Below are 26642 nucleotides of genomic sequence, written 5' to 3'. Positions count from 1 at the left end.
GTTGCAACATCGATATAGACGTCTCCACTTTGGCGTTATCCAATATTCATTAATATTAATTGCGGGGATGGTTCTTGGCTTACTAAATTCTGTGTCAGCCTCTGCTCATAAACGCCTTTGCTCCAAGTTAAATCCAAACACACAAAGACGTCTGTGCCCCAACTTGTTAATGCCTGATTCAACTACAGTGAGGGTCAAACGCAGAAACGCTCAACACTTTGATTTTGCTGTAAAGGGGCAGTTCGGTACACGAGTGGTTACAACATTCCTCATGGAGAGTGTGCCTGGACCCTGCACTTAGGCAGTGAAGGAACTCCAGCAGCGAAAAATCAAGAGGACAGCGGCATGAAGCCTGGAGAAGCCTTACTTATAATTGTGCAAATACGAGTGCATCCTTTAGGGAGAATTCTAAGAGGAATCATCCAGAGCAAACCAAGCCGCGAAGCCTGTTCACGCCTCCAAGCGGTGGCCGCTGGGGTTTTGAGGGTGAAGAAAAGGCGGTCACAGTCACAGCAAAAGAAAATATCTGAGACTCTCAGGAAATCTAAGCAAACAAATACAGGAGTGTGTGCTGTAAAATCCTGTATAACGATTCGAGGTATGTCTGAATCACTTTTGTATCTGCGCGTGTTGTGTAATCAGTGGTTTATGCAATTCAGTGGCACCTCTGGTTGGCTGCTTCACCACACGAGTTAATTTGAATACCTGTGCTGTTTTCTCCCAGCCTGTAAACAGGACTGCTCTGTGACCCCTGCCTGGTGCTGTTGTTACAGGTACGGGAGAAATGAATCACCCTGGGTTCTGACTCAAAGATAAAGCCTTGGCCTTTCCACTGGGATACGATTGTTAAACACAAGCATGCAACGTGGACACAGTTGAGTTGAATCTTAATCTAGGGGGAGAGTTCTAGTAAATCTCAGAAAACAGAAATTCAGTTTTGCTGTGTTCGTTTTTATGTAACGAAAATATCACACTGGGTGGGTGTGATCCTTTGAACACTGGGTTTCAAGAGAAGGTGATATTGCCCACCAGGAGACACGTGGCAGTGTCTGGAGACGTTTCTAGTCCTCACACTGGAGGAGGGGGTGGCTGCTGGTATCTAGTGGGTAGAGGTCAGCGATGCTGCAACGCCTCCAGCAATGCACAGCCAGCCAGCCCACCCCTGCGGTGAGGAATGGTCCTGCCCAGGATGTCCGTGGGGCTGAGGCTGAGAAGCCTAGGTCAGACGGTGCCATTTGGCCAGTAGAGTCTCTCCACTCATTTCTTATTTCATTTAGATTGAGATCCAAAGGCTTCCTGTGGCTGAGACCATCCACCACCTGATTCCCAGCTCGTCCTGGACCTCATTTCCAACTACGCCCTTGCCACTTAAGCCTGGGGCCCCTCCGCTAACACATCCCCCTGTCCGGAGAGAGCATGGACAGAGCTCTGTGTGTAGCTTAGGCTCTGCTCAAATCTGCCCTGAGCAGACAGGCTTTCTGGACCACCTTCTAGAAGATAGCACCTCTCTCCGCCTCAGGTCAGTTTCTTTCCTTACTCCCGGTTTTAGTGCCCTGGGTGGTCCTTCTCACGGCAGGCACATTCCACTCCCATCATTTGTTTTCCGCCTGCCCCTTGTGGAGTGCAAGTATGGGCACAGAGTAGGTGCTCGATAAAATATTTTGCTGAAAGAAAGAAAAAATAGATGGGGCGCCCGGGTGGCTGAGATGGGTAAGCGTCTGACTTTGGCTCAGGTCGTAATCTCACGGTTCGTGGGTTTGAGCCCCGCGTTGGGCTCTGTGCTGATGGCTCGGAGCCCGGAGCCTGCTTCGGATTCTGTGTCTCCCTCCCTCTCTCTCTGCCCCTCCCCTGCTCGCACTCTGTCTGTCAAAATAAATAAACGTTAAAATTTTTTTTTAAAAAAAGAAAGAAAAAATAGAATAAAGAATAAACGAATTGCTATGACAAAATTGCTATAGAGACTTTGTTTTCTAAAAGGAAACTACGTGTTGTGTAATTGGAAGAACTGACGAAGTTACTGGCTGAAGAATTCATGTGAGCGATGAGGGAGAAAAGTCAGGAACAGTTTCTCCTCGTTCATAAGAGATTACTGGAATCGTGAAAAGACTTCCACTGTTTTTACACGTTTGAGTTCTAATCTCTACTTATTTAAAATTACGAGGTGAAGAAAATTTCACGTTGTGTGAGGGGGACGTTTTCTCCATATTCAAAGGGCCAGAGCTGGTTGTTTTCCACCTGCTTGTTAACTTGAGTGGAGGAAAGGGCTTTGGGATCTTTGAAATCTGTTCCTGACCCACAGTAAGCATTCAGGTTTCTACTACTGTGCTACCAATCAGCAAGGCTTATGCATGGTCAGGTTTTTTAAGACCTTAGTTTACATGGTTTTAGAAACTTTAATGTCAGAGAACTGCAAGGAGCGTGACAGATGTTGGCTCTGGAATCTTGGTGCCTGGACAGGGGCAGAGGGGGGTTGACCAGGAGTCTCGGCCGTGAGGGTCCCAGACTCACACTCACTTGCAAAGGCCAAGTCGGAAACCCAAGGGTCAGTCGGTCAATGCGTGTAGTTATCGCCTGCATGAGACAGCTTTGCTTTATTTCCTCATTTTAAATAAACCTTCAATTCACTCCCTAAATTGTCATTTTTATTCTTTTTCTTTTTAAAAAAAATTTTTAGTGCTTATTTATTTTTGAGAGAGAGAGAGAGAGAGAGACAGAGTGTGATCGGGGGAGGGGCAGAGAGAGAGGGAGACACAGAATCCGAAGCAGGCTCCAGGCTCCAAGCCGTCAGCACAGAGCCCGACACTGGGCTCGAACTCGTCAACTGAGAGATCGTGACCTGAGCTGAAGTCAGACACTCAACCGAGCCACCAGGCGCCCCATCATTTTTATTCTTTTTCTTAAAGACACCTCCACACCTGTCCCCCACCATGGTATAATCTTCAATGTCTGGAAAAAACGACTGTCTGGAAAGCCTTTCTGCCCACAGACGAGGGGAAAGGAGGGGAGGGAGGAGAGAAGAGAGAGGAGAGGGGAAGGGCAGAGAGAACTGGGCATAAGTTTGCAACTTACGCACCGTCACCAGAGTGGGGTCTAGCGCGTTCTTAGGTAAGGAAGGGCATAACATAAAGACTGTATTTGGGGGGGGGGGGAGGGGCAGAGGGAGGAAGAGAGAATCTTAAGCTGTCTCCACGCTCAGCACAGAGCCCAACACCAGGCTTGATCCCATGACCCTGGGATCATGACTGGAGCCAAAATTGAGAGTCGGACCGTCAATGGACTGAGATATCCAGGTGCCCCAAGACTGTAATTTTAAAATGTTATTAATCTAGCAAAAATGTGTCCAGCTGGATGAGGCTGGAGGAAAGTTCAGAGAGAAGAGCACAGAGTATTTAGGCTTGGGCAGGGTCAGAAGGACCGGCTGGGCAGGGAGGTCTGAGTTACAGGTCCCTTGGAGCTGAGGGACCTCAGTAAGTCAGCACCAGCCGAGGTGAGTGGACACAGGACAAGTCTGGGGCTGTGCACGTCGACCTTCAAGGGACAGCCACATGCCCAAGGCCTAAACAGAGTGGCAATGATTTGAAGCAGAGCATTTATTAGGACTGAGAAGACCGTGTGTGGGAGAGACTCCAGCATCCCTCAGCAGGGAGGGTCTCTTGCAGGAGAGTGATGCCACCCCCCCCCCCCGATGGGCAGCAGAAGGTGAGGCCCAGTGACAGTGGACATAAGCAGGCAGGTGTGGGCTGGGAGACAGGGCGGAGGGACAAAGGGGGGCTGAGGGCACCCATGCCACTGAAAGGTCGTACAGAACAAGTAAGGAATGAGCCACGGTGTGTTTCTTTCAGATGAATGCTAAGCACGTCATTTCGTTCTTAGTTACCTGAACTGGAGATAATTTTAGAGTGTATTTTGGAAACATAGGAGACAGGATCCAGGTTTCAGTAACGCAGGAGAGAAAAACAAACTATAGCCGTTTGACTGATTTAATACCGAGAGTGCTATGCAAGGCAGAAAAAATGTGAAAATACATTTTCAACTCATTACTCATGCTGGCTGGGATTCATTCCGCAACTCTATAGGAAAATTCCTCTTCTAGAAAGGCTATGCGCAAAGGGAATGTGCTTGCTTTTTCCTCTTTGGCATTAAGGAAAGGTACAAACGGCGAGAGACGTGGCTGGCATAGTCCTGCTACTTCTCGAGTTCTCGTTCCTAAAATTTAGGAGTTACGGCTGGATTGTGCTTACAGATACACATAGATGGTGTGTAATTAAATTTGGATGGGATCACTTAGCCCAAGTCGGCATCTAGTTTGTATTACAAGGAACAATGTCTTTTACGCCTCTGATTTTTCTAAAATCTTAGAGGAAGAAATACAAATAAGGGTTTAGCACTCCCAAATTGCCCTGCGTTCTGCTATAACAAGTTTCTAGGAAGTGAATTAAACTCTAAAAAAAAAAAAATACACGATAGCACAACCCAAACATATGGCTTATTGCCTCAGAGAAAGACAAATGTCAAGTGTAGGGATTCCCACAGACAGTGTCTGATCCTAACCTCAAATAAGCAGACAGACCTCATGTGCAGGCTTGCGTAACGAGACATGAGATGTATGCAGACTGGGGTCTTCCCTACAGGGGGTGCGTCTGCTCACACTGAGGGGTGCACACTCAGTCTCTATAGCTTTTGTACAGCACAGGTGTAACGGACCCTAAGCCATGTGAATCTGACTTTATCGCCCCTTTGCTCCTATTTGCAGAAAGGTGTCAAGGGAGGGCTGCAGGGTCTAACAGTATCAGGGCACTGGAGACGGAAAACCGGATTCCCATGCGATTACCCATGGGACGCACCTGCGTCCCACAATCCAGTTGTATTTCCATAGGAACTTGATTGCTTAGGAAAACAGAAAACAAAAAATAGAGCACTGTAGCAGTTGCAAAGGCTGCGTGGGTTGAGAAAACATAATTTCCCGACGCTACTGATCTTAAAAGGCTAACTCCGGCCCCCAGTGCACCTTCCTACTCTTTAATAACTCTTATGAAATCGCCGTTCTTGAGTAGATCAAAATCCCCCCTTGAACTTATGTTTTAAGCATTCTTCTGTGCCAGCAAGTGCCCCAGACACTGACCCTCCAGGCTAAGTAGGTTGGAAAGGCAATGCTTCCTTGTCCCCCGCTCCGAACTCCTGCCACCCTCTCCCCTGCTAAGTGCAAGGAGGGGGTTGCACTAGAAAACACCAACTGAGTCAGGAAATAGAGTGATATCTTCAACAACATATGTGCTGAGCCGGGGAAGAATAGTAAAGCTAAAAAATGCCTGTGGGTATAAATAGGGCTTTTAGAACCCAGAAATGCACAGAAAATTATGTCGTGCCAATTTTCCTTTAAATTTAACTAGCTGGATCCTTTTGTGCCCATCTATCCATTCTGTCCCTGCCATAATGGGAAACAAATCACGCCAATCCCTTCCCTTTCCGTGTGCTTGGGTAGCTCGCCTCTCCTATAATTAGCTGAATATGCAACATCTAAACAACACGCTGGCCTGGCCCGGAGACCCATTCCTCATGTGTAATTTCATAGGTCATGCGGTTATTTATATTGCTGTTATTTTTACATTTCCCAAGTGCCAGGTGGTAATGTAAATCCAGGAGTCATGGAATGCAGCTCTGTGGGCCCTGGCAGGGGGGGCGCTTTGGTTTAGGGAAATGGGTCCCCCTCACTTTCCAAGGCGAGGAGGATAATATTCTGCTCTTTTATCAGGAACATGTAGTCTTTGTGACACCCGTGGGGCATCGCGTGATGGTACCCAGAGGAGTCCCATGCCCTTCTACCAGCACACGCATCCTTTCTTACGTCAACGCCCATCCCTGGGTCTGATAGAACCTCGGAGGGCATTTATTTAATTTTTGTGAGAACTGAATGCAGTCTATTTTGTCTCCCGGTATTTGGTCGCTTTTATATGTAGCTAGTAATAGAGCCCTGCTTGGATCCTTAATAGATAATCTGCTTTAAGAATAACTACTTTGGGGGCGCCTGGGTGGCTCAGTAGGTTAAGCGTCCAACTCTTGATCTGGGCTCAGGTCATGATCTCACAGTTTGTGGGATGGAGCCCTGCGTCGGGCTCTGTGCTGACAGCACGGAGCCTTCTTGGGATTCTCGGTCTCTCCCTTTCTCTGCCCGTTCCCCACTTGCTCTCTATCTCGCTCTCAAAATAAATAAATAAGCATTAAAAAGAAGTTCATATACATAAAAAAAAGGATAACAGCTTTGGTCCTTAAGAATAATATAATCTATGTTCCTCCATTTCAGGGACATTGGCTCACATTCCAGTCCTACCCTGATGTTCTGAGCCCTCCAGCCAGCCCTGATCTCCATCACATAGACTTAAGCATGACTAGAGGTTTACTGATCCACATGCCTGTCATTCCGGACAGGAGAGCTCTCTACTTGCGGACATTAATTTCAACCGTGTGACTGCGGCAGGTGAGAGAGAACCAGTAAAATCAGCAAGAGTTAAAAAAAAAATCGCAGTGATGTATGCTGAGTCTTTTCAAACTCCTTGTTCAGGAGTAATCACAAAATTTGCCCACCTCAACAAGTTAAACCTAAAGGGCACGGGCCAACACCAACCGAATAAGCACAAGCCATTTACCTCAAGCCCGCTGTGTCAACATCTAACCGAGAAGAAACTGGACAGGCCTAGGGCCAGGACACCCAAGCCGGGATGGGGCGGGTGCTGGGCTTGGGGACCCCACAGGCCCTGAATGACAATCACTTCCAACTGGTACAGAGATGTTTCAATATTTTAACAACAGCAAGGTGGCACTGTGCTCGTCTCTTGAGGAACAGCCCCACCTGCCCACATTGGCTGGTTGGCATTGCTAATTCCTTAGGCGCCTGTGCTTGGATTTCCCTTGAGCTGCCGCAGTGACATGTCACAGTGTAGATATCAGTTACTCAGAGGGAGGACACTGGGACCCTGTAGGGCAAGGCTGCCCCTGTGTCTCAAATGGGTTCTCCTTTCTTCCAGGAGAGAAGGAAGAAACCACCAAATGGCCGGTTGGCAGGTGCGATCCCCTTTCCGCATGCCCCACAACTAAGCATTTCTCATGAATCCTTGCTAAAGTTATATGTTTACATTGACATGAATATAGAGAAATCAGAGAGAGAGAGACATCTATCCTACCCACACGGCCTCGTGTAGGTACCCCTAAACCTAACTTGACCATGTCACCATGCCCTTGTATAAAACCCTATGACCATAGTGCGCGACAGAGCACAGACTGGCCCCTAGCATGAGGGCCGGGGTCCACTTGTCCTGGAGCTCTCTCTCCTCATGTTTGGTCTAACACCTCCCCCCCACTCCTGTCCCTCCATATAAACCCCACCTTCTAGACCAGTGCTCCAAAAGACATATTTACAGGTTGGGAAATCAACTTAATGGGTCATGGTAAGCACCTAAAGATGAAGAAGAATGGAATGAACTGAATAAAAATGCTGCATTGCACACGCATGGAGGGGAAGTGGCGTTCTGTGACACCCAAATGGTGTTTTCACACAAGCCGTTTCCCACCGCCTGGATCCATTGGATTTTTCATGTTTCCCTGCTGTCTGCTGCTTCTGAACAGTCCCCACATTTGACCTGAAAAATCCATACAACTTAGTACAATGCCTGACACAAAACAGATCCTCAATGCATTTTTTAAATAAATGAACAAAACTTGGGGCAAATAGCAATACAAAATATCATTGCCAGTTTAATCATCTTGCCCGGTGTTAGTGTCTAATTTTTTTTTTTTTTTTTTTTTTTTAAGTGCCTGAAAAGAACTGCATGTTTTGGGGCCATGTCATAGAATTATTTTGTTACCTGAATTTAAAAAAAAAAAAAAAAAAAGGACATTTCTCCTAAAATCATTACAAAGGGTTCCCAGGACAGATTCAATCCTCACAGCAATGAAAATGCTCTCTGACTAGCAGCTGGACCACATCGCTGGGTTTTCTAACGACCATTGGATTAAAAAGACATTTTTATGATCCCTCATCACCATACATAAGCCCAGCGCCTCTTGCGTTGTGCTGCTCTTTAGTCTCTGTAAATTAGGCACGATTTCAAGGATCGGTAAACGAACGGAGACCCCTGCACATCACAACTGCACCAGTGAAATTAATGTTAACAATTAGAGTTTTACTGTCTTGTATGACACATAAGTGATTCAATCGGCCTCTAGTTGGGCTAAGGTTTATGTGGACACGAGCGGTGGCCCGAAGGCGCTCGAACAGCATGGTAACACCGGAAGGCGAGCCAATGTCTGGGAAATGGAGCATTGTAGACTATTTTTTTCCTTAAGGATTGCAGTCGTTATTTTGAAAGCAATTTATCCATTAAAAAATCTGAGAAGGACTCCATCACCGGATATATGTAAAGGTACCAAAATACCAAGAGACGAAACAGAGTCAATGCAATTCTCATGAAAATAAAATACATTAAAAAATACTCTTTTGCTGCACAGTGTCTGGGGGCTGGGCGCTGGCTGGGTACCTAAGAAAGGACGTGGGAGGGGGCTCCCCCATATCACAGCAGTTGTTTGCACATTGCTGCGTCCCCTCCATTCTGCTGCGAAAACCAGCCTGCCTCCATCCAACTAGTGATCTCACCTGAGAACAAGATCAAGTAAATGTAGCTCCAGCGAACGGATCTGGCGTGACGTCAGAAGGTAATTTAAAAGCTGGGAGCTCAACTTCACTTTCTGGTAACATGGAGATGCCTTTTTGGGGATCCTAGTTTTCCCCCGAGGCTTTGTCTCCATCTCAGACTTACTTCTTCCTGGATTGTCCATCTTTCCACATCAAAGAATAGTAAGACCAAAATCCAAAACAGGCACATTTGCCTGGGAAATTCCCTCACGTACCCACTGTGTATATGTCAGTTCTCTGATTCTTTAAAAGGAAACTTTCCTTGGCAAAATTAGGTTTGGTGATGAGCTAGACTTTTGGGTGTGAGGAAGCTGTTTTGTAGGTTTCTCAGCAATTCCGGGGAATGCACCAATTCTCAGGCATCATGGTACAGGGCGGGTTTTTCTGTAAAGCTGTGTAATGTCAGATGCAGCTCATGCCTGCCATTGTCTGGGCCCTGCATCCTTGAGGACCTAGTCACCTGAGTGCGGACCAAAAGAAACGAGATTGTTGTTTACTGTCTTATTACAATTACCATGTGTGACTGCAATAGGCCAGTGATTTGCAAATGTACAGAGGACGGGTATGAACATTACAGATTTCAAGGAGAAACCAGAAAAAAGATGGAAGTAAAGCCAGAGCAGAAAGCACCCCGTGAAGCTTCGCACACGGCAGATGCCAGGTGACCGTTGTGGACCCATGGAACCGAGCGCTGGATAAAGTGATATTGGATAGAGCCGGCTTTCAGGTAGTGTGAGATTTTCTAGGCTAATCTGAGGATTAATCATAAAAATGATTCAAGTCGGCATAAAGGACCTGAACACTGGTAGGCAATTAAGAAATAGGTTCTCCTCTGCCAACGCTCTTAAGGAGAGACAGACCATGGCACCGATCCAGCCCGTCTTTAGGAAAACATTCCATGCACCGTGTCGCTTTTAAGCATTTCTTCACAGAAGGAAGAAAACCCCAGGATGTTGTATTATGTGGCAATAATGAGATGCAGATTGTCAGGAAGGTCTTTATTAACTTGCTTAAGGAGAGCTGCTGAGAGCCTCCGAAGATAAAGCCCTGGGCTTCTCTTTGGAGCCCCCAGTGGGAGTTTAATTCACAATCCAGTAGAGAGACCCACAATTCACAATAGCTGCTTGCTTTAACGGGTTGATAGCATGAAAAATATTTACTGGTTATGAAAGATAATCCACTTCTGAAAAGACGACCTCTTTTTTTTTTTTTCTTCAGAATTCCAGGTACAATAGATTCTTCTCCCGCTGACAGTGCATCACAGAACATCCCAGTGGTGATGGCTGCTCAGCTGCCTTTGGCTTATTGCAGAAGTGACGAGCTATTCATGCAAGATACATGTCTCTGGGAAGACTGGTGGCTACAGACCCACAGCCAATATGTTCAGGTAATTTCCCATGATTCCCACTACTCAAAGGTAACTTCTTGATTGGGCTGATCTACATATTTAACTGCCACACCTCTCTTCTTGGTTTTGCTACCGGGTTTCAAAGGATAACGAAACACCACGGTCTAGTGAGCATACCATGGCTGTGAGACCTGTGAGCTTAATATTTCCCCAACAAATCCTTACTGAGGGGCCCTGAATGGAGGCCTGACGCTAGATTTTTGTCCAGACCTATTTCTAACTTCCGGCCATTACCTTCACCTGTTTCTAGGTTGCCATAATTCAGAAACTACTGAATTGCTGCTGCTTGTTTTCATTTCTTTTGTCTAGAACGGCACCAAGAGGCGAGTGATGGAGGCTTTTCTGGGTGCCTTTCTCCTATCCCAATCATGGGGGCAGCTGAAAAAAAATCACCGGAAAGGAAAAGTATTCCCGTCTCTTTTCCTGGTCATGAGTTCCTGTGTAACTTTCAAAAGTAATTATCCTCTCCGACGGGGACTCCACATCTTTTCAAAATCTCAATTGGTTTTCGAGGCTGACAATGGCCTCACAGAACAGAAATAGAAATCTCTCCCTGGTTTTGGAGAAAGGAGCCTTGTTTGATTCCTGACTCTGGGGCCCGTTAGTTCCTGTGATTATGGGAGAATCACTTAATCCCTCCAGGTCTCGGATTGCTCATTAGCAGAGGGGAATGCTGACACCTGCTTCACTGGCCTCACACAGGGCTGAGGATCTGGGGACAGAAGAGACTGTGCGTGCTCGGGGCAACAGGAAAGAACCGTCCACAAACATTGGCTATTAATATTATTAGCAGAATACCATTAACAGATGTTCCACAGCATTTCTGAGTATTTCCAGTTACACGAGGTCACATGCCCATACCTAGAACTGCTATTATCCGTCTGGTTCGTTTCCCTCCCCTGGCTCTTCGCACTCTTGTGGGGAAGATCCTAAGCGTTCCTGCTGAACTGCCACGTGACCAAGAGAGATGATGGAGACCGTTCAGGACCTTGTCACGGAACTTCCAGGTGGAAAGCTCATCCTGCCTTCATCCCACGCGAGGCGACTAGTGCTTGCTGTTCCATCTCTGTACATTCTTTGCCCTTCACGACTATGCTCTGATGGGACCATGTACCCCAGGCTCACGTGTCTCCGCACACAGCGGGTCCACTGGCTGCCATGCCTACTCCCCCACTTGTGCACCTGGATGGCCCCATCCTCTCCGGGTTGGGTACCACTCTCCCTGTTCGCAGGGCAGCCCTGGGGTGAGGCTCTCGCAAGCCTCTCTGCCAGCCACTCACCAAGCACACCGTGCGACGTGTAATGAGAATCTGAGGAGGTCCAGGACCTCTCTCCACCAACAAGGTGCGAGCACAACCCTGGGGCTCACCGGCCACTGGGAGCTCAGTTATGGACCCACCAATGGTTTATGACCTTCAGGCTAAAGCCTCTCTCTTCTCCTAGACTTTGACTCACTGAATTAGATGGGCCTGGCTGCCTCCGACAGTTGGTGAGAGGGCAGGGGCCGGATTTCTCCATTTCTTGACTCCCCGTAGCAAGCCCTGTACTTGCATTAAGTAAATGGGTTAGGGAATTAGCTCTACAAGTTAATGCAAGTCCCTTACGGGCCCCCGGTTGCACAATTTCCCTGTGTGAATTCTCGGGCATTTATAAAGAGAAGGTGCTCTAAATGGTGGGAAGAATGTCACAGCCATTCACAACACACATTAGGCTTTTTAAAAAGTGTCCAACTGATACAGAGGACAAACAGCCCTGTGCTCGTCACACAGGTGGGTTGGCTGCTGACCAATTTATTAACACTGAAAGCTCATTTTTAAGCAGAGGTGAACCAAGTATTATCTGGGAAATTAGAAACACTGCAAACACGTCCCAAACACAGAGGCCGCCTGTTCCTGCAGAAGGGCCAAGAACTTGGTGGAAAACATCCTTTTCTCCCAGAGAGGGATCTTCTTCTTAAGTCAAAGCTCGGCTCCCCGGCACTGGTAGAAACCTAGATGGCTCTTCCTTGCCTAATATCCACTCGCTTCTCGGGGATGCTACGCTCATCTTTCCAAAGGACTTACTCATTTGGAAAATCAGGGACATTTAGTGTTAACTCCAGATGGTTCCAGAACGCGGAGGAATGCCTTGTTTCACGGGAAGGAGGCTCTTACGTGATGCAGGAAGGCAGACAGCAACGCATCAGTAAACTATGTGCCTGTCTGTCCACGCCCTTCATGGCTGTCAGGATGCCTCAGGCCACTCCCCTGCCCCCAGGAAGTCACCATGGAGAGAAAGCGTGCAGGGAGGGAGGAAGGCGAATGGCCCTGCACTGGACTGTGCTAGAAGTGTCTGCGTAGAGGCAGGAAGCCTAGGGGAGGCCAAGCCCTGCATCCCATCACGGGAGGCAGAGACATGCGTAAGGCGCACCCATTTCTTGTGCTGTGATCTCACCAGAACGCGTCAGAGATGAAATGAAGAAAGTGTCCCCAAATGGCAGCTCCCAGACACCGTCCTCGAGCAAGTCACAGATCTCTGCCAGGAAGTGCACGACATTTCTGTGATTTCAAAGCATTCTTCTTGTTACTAAACAATGACGGAGTAGCTGTCCCTAACGTGGCCTAGAAGCATCGAAACCTCATAAAATACTGATTTCAGAAGCACCTGTAGCTTGTCTTTTGGAACGTTGGTCTTTCACCCTTAGTCTAGGTATAATATTTAGAGATCCACACCTGTGTGTGTGTGTGTGTGTGTGTGTGTGTGTGTGGTAGTAGAAGGGGCTCCCTGAGCCAGCTGCCCTCCTCAGGGGTTTCCCTCGAAGCTCCTGGGGAAGATCTCACAGGCCAGTAGTGTATTTTCGGTGGAAATCTAACCCCAGAGAATTATTCTGTCTCTGTCATGAAAACTGATGCCATGCTTTCTGGAAGCAGGTTTCTCTTACTCTTAGGAGCAGTGGATCATGCCTGTGAAGGCTGAAGTGGGCCAAGTGGTCTGTACCAATTAAAGTGATTTAAAAATACATCTTTCATTTTTTTCTAAAGCACTTTCTAGAATAAATCTTTTAGTTTTTCTAAAGGACTTCAATAATAAAATATTTATACATATGCATTGATAAATTGATTTGACACTGGAATGTACTTCAAAATCATCCAGTAACGGTGGAGGGACCCCGGGCGGGATTAGAGACGAAGAGAGACTGGCCGTGGAGAGAGTCCATTAATCTGTCCCCTCTGCTTTTGCATATGCTTGATGCCTTCCATACGGCCAACTTTAAAAAGAACTCCTTTTCAAACAAATGGCCCAATGGGATAATATATTAAACGGTGAAAATTCATCTAACACTCTGATCGGAAAACTCAAAATACTCTTTACTCAGAATGTTCCTGCAGGAAAATAAAGTATTTGAGATGAACAAGAATTTCCATTTGGCTTAGGTGATTCTCTTTAAGTAAAACTGCCTCGAGGGCTGCTTTTTTTCAGGGAGGCTTTTCACCAAATAGGTATTTAATAAACACCGACTATATGCAACGAGACGTACAGTTTTTGTTGTTCTTTACATCATTTTTGACTACCTATTTATATCTTGTAAACTATGGGTGCACTATATCAAAAGTAATAAAACAATTTTTGTAAGAACATTCTGCAGATCGGACCCTTCCTTATTCAGCCTGGCTCTCCTCCTTTCTTCTCCAGATACGCTACATTTTTGCCCAACTCCTATCATCCTGGTCTTTTCAATGGGTGGAGAGAACAGCATGCTGACTTTATTTCATGTTCTAAAATAAACCCAACTAGACGCTGGACACCATTTGGCGCAATGGAGCACCCTAGTGGCCTACACCAGCCGATGACTCTCTCCCTTCATTTGAATTAGGTCTCATAATTTTTGAAACTGAGCAACTAGAAATAATTGGCATAATAATATTAGTCATATTATGACATCAGATGAAAAACATTTTGGGACCAAACGGGGTAATTGAGTCTAGAAAGGCACAGATAATTAAACATCCAGTCATTCTCAACGTCAAGGGCCAAGTGGCCCACATATGGTATTCCAAAATTGTATATACACCCCAATAGCCGTAAAGTGCACGTTTGGCATTTTTAAACTTACGTAACCACTTTCTCTACCCCAACCATATGGCTCCCACCTGCTGCGCCTCAGGTAAGCAAATGTGAACTTTCAAAACCTGTCTTAAAGACAAGAGGTAGGTAAGAGAATTGCCCTGGTGGGTGATGGGGGTGGTGGTGGTGCAGAATCGCTGTGTGCTCAAGGCATGTCGATGTCTCTCTCCCAGATGGATGGGCGCAGGGCAAGGGGGTTCCTCTCTGTGCCTTAAGTTTCCCATCTGTGCAATGGAGATAATAGCAGCAGACATCTCTTCATCTCCGGAAAATTAACTGGGTTATTAAAACGGTAACTACAGGGCAAGCACTACAACCACTCACTGCTAATATCATTCCTCTCGGGCTATGGGTTCATCGCCACCCCCACCCTTCTGTCTGGATGTGCATCCTGCTCTCTTAGCGTCTGAGTGACTTTGCACATCTCAGATCGCACGCCCACTAGTCAACAGAACGTGAACTGTTTTGAGGAAGATCATGTTTGTGAAATCCTACATCTAAGTCTGCGGAGCAGTGATGGAGCAGAATTATACACGGTAGGACTTCGTTACTACACAGGACTCATTGTACTTGATATTTTAACTGGAGATGCCCAGAGCGGGGTACTAATGATTACTAATGTAATCTCCTCAAGGTCACTTTCCAAAGAAGCGAGGGGAATATTTCCAACGCTTCTGCAAAATCGGCGGAACAATTTCCCCAGACCACAACCGCAAGAGATGAGGGTAATTAATTCAGGTGCCTGGAGGGTGAATTAGCCACCCACTGGATTATCTGGTAAGAAAGCCATTTCAGGTGAAAATACGGATATCTTTAAATATAAAGAGGGTAAAGGAAAAGATTTAAAACCTTAAAGGGAAGAAGTCCCAAGACTATAGTAAATCATTAATAACAGCCATTCAATTCATTCAGAAGAAAATGGATTACTGACTTCAGGATCAAATTGTGTAAACCTTAATCATCACGTAGCAGCTCTAGTGATTAGTGCCAGCACGAAAAACTTTTCTCTTCCGCATCTTATCTTTTGTCTCTTTTATTCTGCAAGAATAACCTGTAAGATCCCATGAGGACATGCCATGCAAACGTGCCAAGCTATTTCCCACATCACAGACCATCAAGAACTACCCAGTTCTCAACCGTTGTAGGTGGAACTCCTGGAATCTGGTGTGAGGGGATGACCTGGTCTCATATTGCTAAGTTTTCGGTTATGAAAACTATGGTGTTTGCACAGAAGCTGCCAATTCATGTGTTTATGAGAAAGTCGTAAATGGCTCAAGCTATTTTTTTTTCAAATTAAGAGTGTTTTGTAAAAGCGCACGGTAGAAAAATAGATATTTTGTAACTTTAGGCTTGCACTAACAGTGTTGTACTTGAGGGTTTTTGAATTTTTTTAAATGCTTTTATTTCTTTTTGAGAGAGGGAGACCACAGAATCCAAAGCAGGCTCCAGGTTCCGAGCTGTCAGCACAGAGGCTGACGTGGGGCTCAAACCCACAAGCCGTGAGATCATGACTTGAGCTGAAGTTGGACGCTTAACCGACTGAGCCACCCAGGTGCCCCATACTTGAGGTTTTGATATGTGTTCTCAAATACTGGTTCATGCCACCGCAGGGAAATATAATTAGCAAATTCACACACCACGCTGGAGGCCTCACTATACCTCTCACTATGCTGAGTCCTCAGCTCAGAGATTTCCAGAAGACCAATTGTGTCTAGAAATCCATTCACTTCACTTTTGTCAATCAAGTCAAGAAGAATTCACCCAATTCCTAACTCCAGTAAAATGAGCTGTATGTGGTTTTAATTAACTTTTAGTTCTAAAAGCAAATATTAATTTGTTCCTTTAATGCTTTGCTCTTAGATTCCATTTTGTTCCTTCGAATACAATATATGACTCATGAAATTCAAACTTTCCTCTACCTACAAGGATAATTTCATTTTTTAATGGGCCTATCCTTAAATTGTTAGCAAAACAATTTGCATATTTTTTTTGAAAAATGAAGAGGGAGTAACTTATTGAGTCATTTGCTAAGTATTCCTACCTTGATCTACTTGTCACTTACTCAGATTGCTTTCTAAATATTTTAGAGTTTTTGTAATATTCCTGAACAGAAAAGTAATTTTCCTAATCAAATGATGAAAGCTAACATGTTTATATATTTTCTTTTGGAGACACAGCAGGTTCGCGTGTCCATAAAATGTCAACATTTTATTCCCACTCCTACCACTTGACCCGAAGAAGGCATTTAACCTCTTCACCTTGAAGTTTCCCATCTCAGTCTGTAAAGCTAGGATGTTAATGGTTTGCCATTTACCTGGAGGGGTGGGTATCGATGGCATTATGACAAAAGGGACCTGTTACAACTTCCTTAGACAGAAGATATGAACGTATTTCTTCCTTAAGATACAACACATTGGGAAATATTTTGGTTTTGTATAAAAGCCTTAGAATGTTTTTTGGAAGATGAATACATTAGTTGCGATTATTATGAGATCTGTTCCTCGGGGGGAGGGGGGCCTGGGTGGCTCAGTCCTTTAAACATCCAACTTTCGACTTGGGCTCAGGTCAGGTGTTGTGCCCGCCAGAGTGCATGGATGGTCAGTGCAAACCCCCCTCTAGGGTGAGTTACTCAATGAGAAGATACAGGTGTTAACAGAACCGTGTTAAGATGTCCCTGGGGTGGTACTCGAACCGAAGAAAAATGATTCATCTGAAGCAATACACAGGTGAGCAGTATGCAGTCTAAGGTTGTGAATGGACAGGTGGTCACGTGGAGTCACCTCCGCCCAGGACACTCGGGCACTCGTCGTGAGCTGTGAATGCAGCGGGAATCGGCAATGTGATGCTACAAAAATACCACTTCCGGGTTATCACGCAGCATATTATTAGAGAAAAGAGCACCAGCTCAAGCTCAGTCTTGCTCTAACACCTTGAAGTCACTAGACTTTGCTGAGCCCAGTTTTGGCACTATGTATTTTCATATCACAAGGCTTTATGTGCAGAATGGAAATATTCTTACCCCCTTGACCACATTGGCTGCACAAAATGTTTTTAAGTGGGCATCTGCTCGGAATGGCCACTCGGTCCCCCGAAGCCGTGTTTAAGCAACAGACAAGGATGTGCGCGTGTGCAGGCACGCGGACCCCGAGGCGGAGATGCACACCCGTGTGCTACGCACCCCGGCACGGGTTCCTCTTTTGCCTGCCTTCGGGGTCCCCGATTCTCCTCCCTGCGGGTTCCTCTCCGCCTACCTCCGGGGTCCCCGATTCTCCTCCCCGCCTACCTCCGGGGTCCCCGATTCTCCTCTCCGCCTACCTTCGGGGTCCCTGATTCTCCTCCCAGCCGCCGACTTGCGTAGCAAGCTCCTTCCGGAGTTGAAGAGGCTGGTCAGCTCGTCCAGGGGGCTGCTGAGGGCTCTGCAGTTCGGGGGGCTGTAGGGCACCGGGGAGGACGGGCTGGCGCTGGCTTTGCGGTGCTCGGGCCTGGCGGCCCTCCCGGGGGAGTAGGGGGCCTTGGGGAGAGAGCTGCACGCGCCCCCCGCGGGCGCAGAGTGGGGCGGCTGGTGCGCCCTGGGTGCGTCGGGGACGGCTGTCGCTCGGGCCGCGGCGCCCACGGGCTCCGGGGGGAAGGCGAAGTGCGTGGGCGGCCGGGGGGTCGGGGGCGCGGGGGGAGGCGGCGGCGTGGGGGGCGAGCCGCCGGGCGCGGGCGGGCCGGGGGACGCGGGCCCATCCCCGTCGCTCTTGGGGTTCCTGGCGTGCTGCGGGGACAGCGGGCTAGAGCCTTCGGCTTGCACGGGGTACTTGAGGTTGGTCTCCAGCACCGGCAGCTTCTTCACCTCCAGCGGCGTCAAGGGCGACTCGTCGGATGCCGGGGAGCAGGTGATGGGGGTCGGGGGGAACACCAGGAGCGGGGGGCGGTGAGGGAGCAGGTTGGGGAAAGGGGCCGGGATGTCGCACGCGTCTCTGCAGGACCCGGCGGCCGGGCAGCCCCCGTCGCCCTCCTCCCCGGGGACGGGGTTCCGACTGTCACTGGGCAGAGCTGGGGGCGACGCAGACGCCTCGGGGGGCGCGAAGTACTTCATCTCCTCGTACACGGCCTCGGCCTGCTCAGGGCTGCCGGCGCGGCCCAGCATCTCGATGTACACGGGCTCGGGCTCGGGCTCGGGCGGGGCGCGCGCGGGGGGCGCGGGGGGCGCGGGGACCCCGAGCGCGCACCTCGGGCCGCCTCTGCGCCGCGCGCCCGCGATCTCCTCGGAGGAGCCGCTGAGCTTGGTGTTGGGGCTGCGCTTGGGCTTGCGGGGAGGAATCTTCTTCATGGTGCTGTAGTCGTCGCTGTGCGGCCTGGGCCGGGTCAGAGCTGGAGGGGGCACAGGAGAGGGACGCAGGTGTCAGCCAGGCCCCCTCCTTGCCCCGGGGTCCCACCGCGAGCACCCCGCCTGCCTCCCTCCGCCCTCCAGAGCCCTGGACTCCCAGCGAGGAGACCTATCCAGACCCCGCAGCTGGAGGCCAAGTGTACTGGTTGAGGAAGGCGTCAGGTGGGCAGCGAGGTGGCCCGGGATGGTCAGCCACCTGCACAGGGGAAGGGTGAAGCCCTGGGGAGGGCCTTTCAGATCTGCTTTCTGGAACATACTCTGCCTGCACTCCTCGGGCCTGATACAGCTGTGAAGTAAGTATGGACTGAACCGACCCTCCCCAGGGCCGGCAGGGACCTTGGCTAGTTAGTGGCATATGGATGCTTCCTGTAGGAAAGGCCTCGGCTCCTTGTGAATGGTATACTGGCGACAAAACACCAACATGTCCTGGGGAGATTACTTTCTTAGAAAGGACTTTCTAAAAAAGATGCCAAGGGTGAGTTTTACAATTAACCGGTATATTTGAATCCTTAACAGAAGCACGTATTTATCGGGAATCAAGATACAACATTTCACTAGGAACTTCTAAGTGGAAGGGGGTGCCGGGCTGGCTCAAGAAGAGCCTGGGCCTCTTGATCTCAGGGGTCAGGGTTTGGGCCCCACGCTGGGCTTAGAGATCACTTAAAAAAAAAATAGAAGGTAAAAACACAAAAACAAAAACAACATCTAAGATGGAAACTTCTTATTTTTTAAAATTATTTCAATATTTTTTAACATTTATTTTTGAGGGGCGAGGGGAGACAGCATGAGCAGGAGAGGGGCAGAGAGAGAGGGAGACACAGAATCCAAAGCAGGTTCCGGCCTCTGAGCTGTCAGCACAGAGCCCTACACGGGGCTCAAACCCACGAACTGCGAGATCATGACCTGAGCCCAAGTCATAAGCCCAACGACTGAGCCACCCAGGCGCCCCGCCCCCTGAGGCAGAAACTTCTTGTTGAAACAGGAGATATTTAGAAAAACAATGAACGAAGAAGAAAAACTATTTAAATATGACCCCAACATTTATTAAAGGCTAATTTTTAAAAATTCCAGGGGTGCCTGGGTGGTTCAGTCAGTTCAGCACCCGTCTGGATCTTGCCTCAGATTTGTGAGTTCTCACAGTTTGTGAGTTCCAGGCTCACATCTGCCTCTGTACTCACGGCGTGGAGCCTGTTTGGGATTCTGTCCCTCCTCTCTGCCCCTCCCCCGCTTATGCGTGCATGTGTGTGTGCACCCGCTCTCTCTCTCTCAGAAAAAATAAATAGACCTAAAAGAAACGAAAAACTTCCCCAAAAAACTTTTTAAAACATATTTTTACTATACATTGTAATCGTGTTCTTGTTCACTATAATGGCTCTGGAAACCGAGATGTTAATTTTAAAAAAACTGCGGACAGTGTTGCTGAAATAGCAAAAGTTCTCAAAAATCTTGAACTATTTGATTAATGTGGTCTTTTATTCCCCTGAAGGAATCCTTCATAGAAGCACAGCTAATTCTGCTGAGTTCCTGAGCTGTTCAAAGCAGCCAGGTTTTCTGTCACATGCACGTATGGACAGTGGATTTAGGTCCCGGTGTGTTCTCTCCTTCCTGCAGTCATTCAATTTGTCCTGCATTCCAGCAGCACTGACTGAGACACATTTGTGAACACGGACAAAATGTTCCCTACCTTCTTCTGCCCTGGTGGGAGGTGCAGACAATACAAACAGTAGAAACAGACAAGTAAATATGCTCACACGTTGGAATGTGCTACATGCCAGGACCAGGAACAACAGGTCACAATAAGTGGTCAGAGAACTGTGTGTGTGTGTGCGCACGTGCATGTGTGTGTACGTGTGTGTGTGTGGGGGGGGGGGGATGGCAAGGTGCCAGCTGTGAACTTCAAGGAGGTCATGGGCAAGTCTCTCTAAGCCCCAGTAGAGTCACACACACAATGATGATGTCAGTAATTATCTCAGAGGAATAAAAAGGAGAGATATTGTATGTGAAGTGGCCAGCTCGTGCTCTGGCACACTGTAATCATGGACCAAATTGGGGGGGGGGAATCGAAATGAGAAAGGAAAAGAACAAAATTAATTTTCCAACCCACTTGACATGTTTGTAAGCCAGTATTATACAGGGTTCCCCAAAGCAGCCAACTTTTAAGAGCAGAAAATACCAAACATGCGTAACTCCGTAATTCGTGAGCATTATTCCAAAGGCTTTCAATGTGCTAAAACACAGCAGCTCATAAGCTTCTAGAAAGCTAATGAACCAAACACATTTTTAACATTAGTATTATAGAATTGTTCCAAAGATTTGAATAATTTAAAGGATTTGTGGCAGATTGTATTTGCCAAAACTGGCTTCAGTGGTATTTTCAACCCCACATGCTCTTCCAGAACCTGGAAGCCAGGAGGGCCTCTGTGACTGCCTGCCCCTGATGAATAAACTATGACAAAGGGGAAGCCACCTGCCTTGTGAGGCTGGATCATGGGCAGTACAGCTTCTGTCTGGCTCTTGCACCCTTGGGACACATCTTGGGGGCCCTGATCTTTATGCATGACATCTGTCTACCCTGGAGCAGCCCTGCTGTGGAGCACATGTGTGGAGAGGCCACAGAGATGAAAGAAATACCACGGGACCCCATCCGCTGGGGCCCTCAGCTGTCTGGGTTTCCCCAGCCTAGACACCAGAAATATCTAGTGAACTGAGTCTTCTGATGATTCCACACCAGCCACCATCTCACCACAGCTGTGGCAGAACCAGGAGGTGGCTTTGCTGAGCCCAGCCAGCTGCTGAGAGAGAACAACATCATGCTTGTTATTTTAAGCCACTGGATTTTGGAGAGGTTTGTTATATGGCAATAGAAAGCTAATGTAGATATCGGTACCTGGAGGGTGCTACTATGAAATTACTTGAAAAGTGTGCCAGTGGCTTTGGAAAATTGGAGGATCCTTGAAGAGCATGTTAGCAGAAGCATGGTGATCCTTAAGAGTGCTCTTGGTGAGGCTTCAAGGGGAGGGAGAAATTCTGGAACCTGGAGGAAGCACAGCCCTTTTTATGCCACCACGGAAGGGTCAGCAGCACTGTCACCTGTGGTGGTGTGGAAAATAGAAACCATGCTCTGGGAGGTGGGTGATCTAGCGAAGGAGGGCTGCAGGCAGAGTGCGAAAGCTGCCTTCTGGATTATTCTAGCTTCCTCTAGTAAAATGTGAGAGTAAAGACATAAGCTAAAGAAAGAACTAGTAACTATAAAGGAGCCAGGGCTTTCTGGGCTTGAAAATAACATGGCTCTTCACTGCCAGGCTGTCCAGATGGCAAATAATTCCCAAGTGAAGAAGTAACTTCCAAGCAGAGATGAAATCTGGGCCGTTTCCAGGAAAAACAAACATGGGGCCAAGATCATGGCTTTGCGACCCTTTGTTAAGACCTCAGAAAGATTTAAATTAGGGCCTCACGCACCCTTCCAAAGCAGCAAGACCACAGGACTTGTAAGAACACTGAGAGCTTTGCCCCACAGAACTCCTGGAGAGAGCACAGAGTAGAGAAGAGATTGTCTCAAAAAAGTTAGTGGCTGTGGCTTTTCACTAGTGGAGTGGATTAGAAACCGACTCACAAGAAACTCACAAAGCTTTTAAGGGAATTGTATCAGCGTGCACTGAAAGGAGCAGAAGCGTTACAAAATGTAAAGTTCTGGTGCCTCAAAATTTTATGAGCAGAAAGCAGGCTGAGAGCCCCAAATAAGATGCCTCTTGTGGATCAGGAATTATAAATCGAAGGTGAGCCAAGACTGCAGAACATGGACCTAAGAGTCACAAAAAATCATTTCCAGGCATAGGACTAAATTCTATAGGCACATCACATGCCCAGGTGTCATGCAGAAGTGCCTCGTGCCTCCCAAACTCCCCGCTCCAGTCAAGGGCATCCACACCCATCCCTCCAGGTACTCCCCGTAAGGAATAGAGAACCTGTCTTCAGATAGAAGGGGGCATCCTGGAAGAGCTGCCTGGCTAAGCAGCTGTCCCTGAGCCCGGGACACCAGGGTCTGGCAGAGATGGATGAGGTGGGGACTTTGGGTCTGGCCCTGGTAGGGGTGAGGGGATGAGGCTTTGGGGAGTTTGGAGGAGGAGTGAGTGCATTTCAGATGCGGGAAGGGTGTGAATTGTTTTGTCCAGTGGGTGGAATGGAACTGAATTTCCCCCAAATTGGCCACAATAGTGTTTCTAGTCCTATCAAGACTCGGAGACTGTTTCTCCTTCTTCAACCCGGATGCACCCTTGGGACTGCCTGACAGGTGGAAGCTGGTGAACACGAGATGCACGACCACCAGGGCTGCCTGGTGCTCTCTTCCTGGAGCCTATGAGCCTTTGCCACACTGATTCTCTACATATGACATCCAGGTACCCTCAAGCCGTCATGCTGCACACACCACGTGGAGAGACCATCTTGAGACAGAGATGCTCAAGGAGTCCTAGTCCTTAACACGGCAGAGGCACCAGAAGTGCAAGTGACCGGCTTTCGGGTGATTCCAGCCACCAGCCACGACCTGCAGCTGCACAAGGGACCTTGACTGAGAACCACCCAGAGGAGCCCAGTGAACACCCACAATCCAAGCACTAGCATTAAATGACTGCATTGTATATAAATCCCTATGTTTTGGATGAGCTGTTAAACAACAACAGATAACTGATACATTCCCTCAAGGTTTGCTTTTGATGCAGATAGAATGTTGTTGTTGTTTTTTTTGTTTCATTTTGTTTTTGTATTAAACTGTTATAAATAGAAGTAGCATGGCTTATTTGGAGGCAATAGAAAGGCTGGCCTCCAAGGCCCCACTGCCTGGGTCCAGAGCATGGATGTGTGACAAGGGACAGGTTATATTACCACCGCTCCCCGACTCAATGTTCTCAACCACAAAAGGGTCACAGTGATGGCGCCACTCCACTGGGTAGCTGTAAAGATTGAAGATGCTTAGAATAATGCCCAGCACCTAATAGACACTGAGTAAGGGCCAGCTTCTATGGTCATCGTCGTCTTACTTGCTACACAACCAGAAATTAACCATGAGTGACCGGCCGGCTTCCGTGGAGTGTGGGCTGGGCTTCGGCAGCACCAGACGACCTGGGGTGCTTTACTGAGAATGCAGACAATGCATTTGCCTGCCCCACCCCGTAACTACTGAATTTGATTCTTTGGGGGTGAGACCTGGAAAGCTTTGGTCTTCATAAACTATAATTAGAAATCCACAGTTGGAGTATTAAAGTCTCATTTGATTTTATGGCTGTGTGTGTGTGTATGTGTGCGCACGCGTGTTCACACAAAGGCTTGCTAATAGTTCGTTTGCAAATATGGATGTAAGGATTATGAAAAGTGAATTTCTGTTAAGAATTTTGTTTAAAAAAAGAATTTTCTTAACAATTGTTTAGTCTTAAGATTTATGGAGAAAACACCTGTGACTCCATCAAGATGCGGTCAGGGAGTAATATTTCACGGTCAAAGGACACCTGTAGGGCAAATCCTGGTGTCCTAACAGTAGCTTAAGTGTTAAACCCTGTATTCTCAAACTTGACTCTTATCTGAGCTACTGTGCAGTGATCTAGGGACTTATGTCATTTTTAGGTTCCATTAGGAGATAAGAATGATCGTAGACAGAATACTTGCCCTTTGAGGGTTTGCTAAGGCATGTCGGTGGCTTTTAAGTTGCCATTTTGCCCAGGACACAAGTTATTTGGCTCTATTCTCACTGAAAGCCAAGGACCTACATATTTAATCTATGAGAAAAAAATGAACGAGAAGCTTGTTCATCAAGAAAATATTTGCCTCTGTGTGTGTGTACATATCCACTGTATTCCAATCCTTCCAGTGTGATTTTGCCTAGGGTCAGAGGAAACTTAATGCTTAGTACGGGACCTTGGACATAAAAGATGTCCAGACTAGCTGCATACATGAGTGAATGTAGCATCAATTTACAACCAGCTACAAATTGGAAAAAGGAAAAAACAAAAAACAAAAACAAACGGGGCCTCCCCTGAGCCGTGATATATTGTGACCTTGTTATAACATTTTTTTTCAGTGGGAGGAGTCCGTAACCTTTGCCGTTAACCCATCTTACCCATTGGTCTGCACCCCACATGCGTAATGTCACTTAAGGTCCTTCCCGACCCCTCCCCACTCTCCAGCAAGGGTCAGCCCCCTTGCTTCGCACTCCACACCATCTGCTGTTTTTGCTGTTACTCTATCTCATAATCTGTTTGTCCATTTATCTCCCCCACTGGTCTCTGTGGCCCTCTGGGGGAGCCAGATCATGGAATATACTGAATTACTATGTGTTGAATGGACAAATGTGTCCATAAGTTGTGAAATCCGCAATCCCGTTCTTCTATATCCAGTGACATATTCCCAGGATGGCGTTCACGGAATACCTGATTTCTGTCAAATTTCATGGAACAGCAAAACAGAATCAAGGGGCTTCTGTGAAAAATACACTGACAGTCCGAATTCAACAAATCCCAAGGGTAAAATTTGAACCTGGCCAAATTGTGCTCATTTTGATTTATCAATAAGAATCAAATTGTTCACTGAGTACGTATTCAGTGCCTAATGTGTGCCAAGGGCTATTCTAGAATAAAGATGTAAACAAGATAGTGAAAAAAGAAAATTGATAAAATGTTACTTCCAAGTTAAGTCAAAGATGAACTCTTATATCTATGCATATAAGTTGCCTTATTGAGAATGGAGTTAGGCAGGATTTGCTTTTAAAAATTATGGATTCCTCAAGGTATTATTTCTAAGGAATGGGCTGCTGTTTTCCTTCCTAGTTACTGTTTGCAAAGAACAACCCCAGGCTTTTAAAAAATAGCACAGTTGAACAATGCAGGCAGGTAGGACTACCACACCCCCTCACCCCCCACCCCCCGCGCAGTTGAAAATCTGCATATAACTTTTGACTGTCCCTAAACTTTACTCCTAAATAGCATACTGTTGCAGCCGCCTTACTGATAACATAAACATTCGACTAACACATATTTTGCAAATGTCTTAGGCGTACTGTAGTCTTACAATAAAGCAAGCTAGCGAAAAGGAAACATTACTAAGCAGTTTGAATTTTATACCAATGTTAATCTTATCCTCTTGTTATAAAATAATCTGAGAATTCAGCCTAATGGTTTTCCTTCACCTAAAGTAAGCTAATAAAATTTTTCTCTATTATGACTACTTAAAAGACAAGTGAAAAAAAAAACGTTAGTAAGAAAATCAGAAGGAAGAGAAAATACATTTTCAGGGTTGTACTGTACGGAAAAACATTCCACGCATAAGTGGACCCACGCAGCTCCAAACTGCGTTGTCTCAAGGTCAACTCGACTTGCAAATAGTTGGCTCGAGCTTGCTAATAGCTTGTGCACAGGTGTCAACATTTCCTGGGCTTATCAAACTGCTTCATGCTTTCCAGGCACAAAGGTGGTGAAAAAAGTGAGCCCTCTCCAGTGCCTCCCTGTATATTGGCTGTGGTGACTGGGGGCAAACCTATAGGAGAGGCATGTGTTAATAAGAACAGGCCTGGGGGGCGCCTGGGTGGCGCAGTCGGTTAAGCGTCCGACTTCAGCCAGGTCACGATCTCGCAGTCCGGGAGTTCGAGCCCCGCGTTGGGCTCTGGGCTGATGGCTCGGAGCCTGGAGCCTGTTTCCGATTCTGTGTCTCCCTCTCTCTCTGCCCCTCCCCCGTTCATGCTCTGTCTCTCTCTGTCCCAAAAATAAATAAACGTTGAAAAAAAAAATTAAAAAAAAAAAAAAGAACAGGCCTGGGCACAAGCTTGAATGTAACCTGATCATTCGTTTCTCTAAGATTCTTGGCTCTCATTTTCCAGCAGTTCCCCTTTACCAAAGGACCCTCTGAGCTGACTTGTCGAGTTTTTGGTAGGCCAAAAGGAATGACTCGGGTAAGAACGTGACTAGTTGTGGTCCTTTTCTTGTGAAACCAAGGTTCACAGAGCGTTTTATATAGCAATCCGAGTTCCTTCCTGTCTTCTGCAGAAAGATGATTTTGTGACATATTACTAGGTGCAAAAGAACCCAGCG

The 26642-nt window shown here is 47.2% G+C and overlaps 1 protein-coding gene across 1 annotated transcript in view; it reads right to left on the bottom strand.

The window, feature by feature from the left end:
* MYO16 (myosin XVI) overlaps positions 1–26642 on the bottom strand; it is a 611926-nt gene that overhangs the window by 48713 nt on the left and 536571 nt on the right. Inside the window, exon 32 of the mRNA XM_047874837.1 lies at positions 17514–18554. Coding sequence (XP_047730793.1) covers positions 17514–18554 — 1041 coding nt within the window. The remainder of the gene's footprint in view (positions 1–17513; positions 18555–26642) is intronic.

This window comes from Prionailurus viverrinus, chromosome A1, assembly GCF_022837055.1.
Source record: "Prionailurus viverrinus isolate Anna chromosome A1, UM_Priviv_1.0, whole genome shotgun sequence".
Taxonomy (NCBI): domain Eukaryota; kingdom Metazoa; phylum Chordata; class Mammalia; order Carnivora; family Felidae; genus Prionailurus; species Prionailurus viverrinus.
The sequence above is the reverse complement of the archived record's forward strand: the minus strand, read 5'-3'. Positions and strand labels throughout refer to the sequence as shown.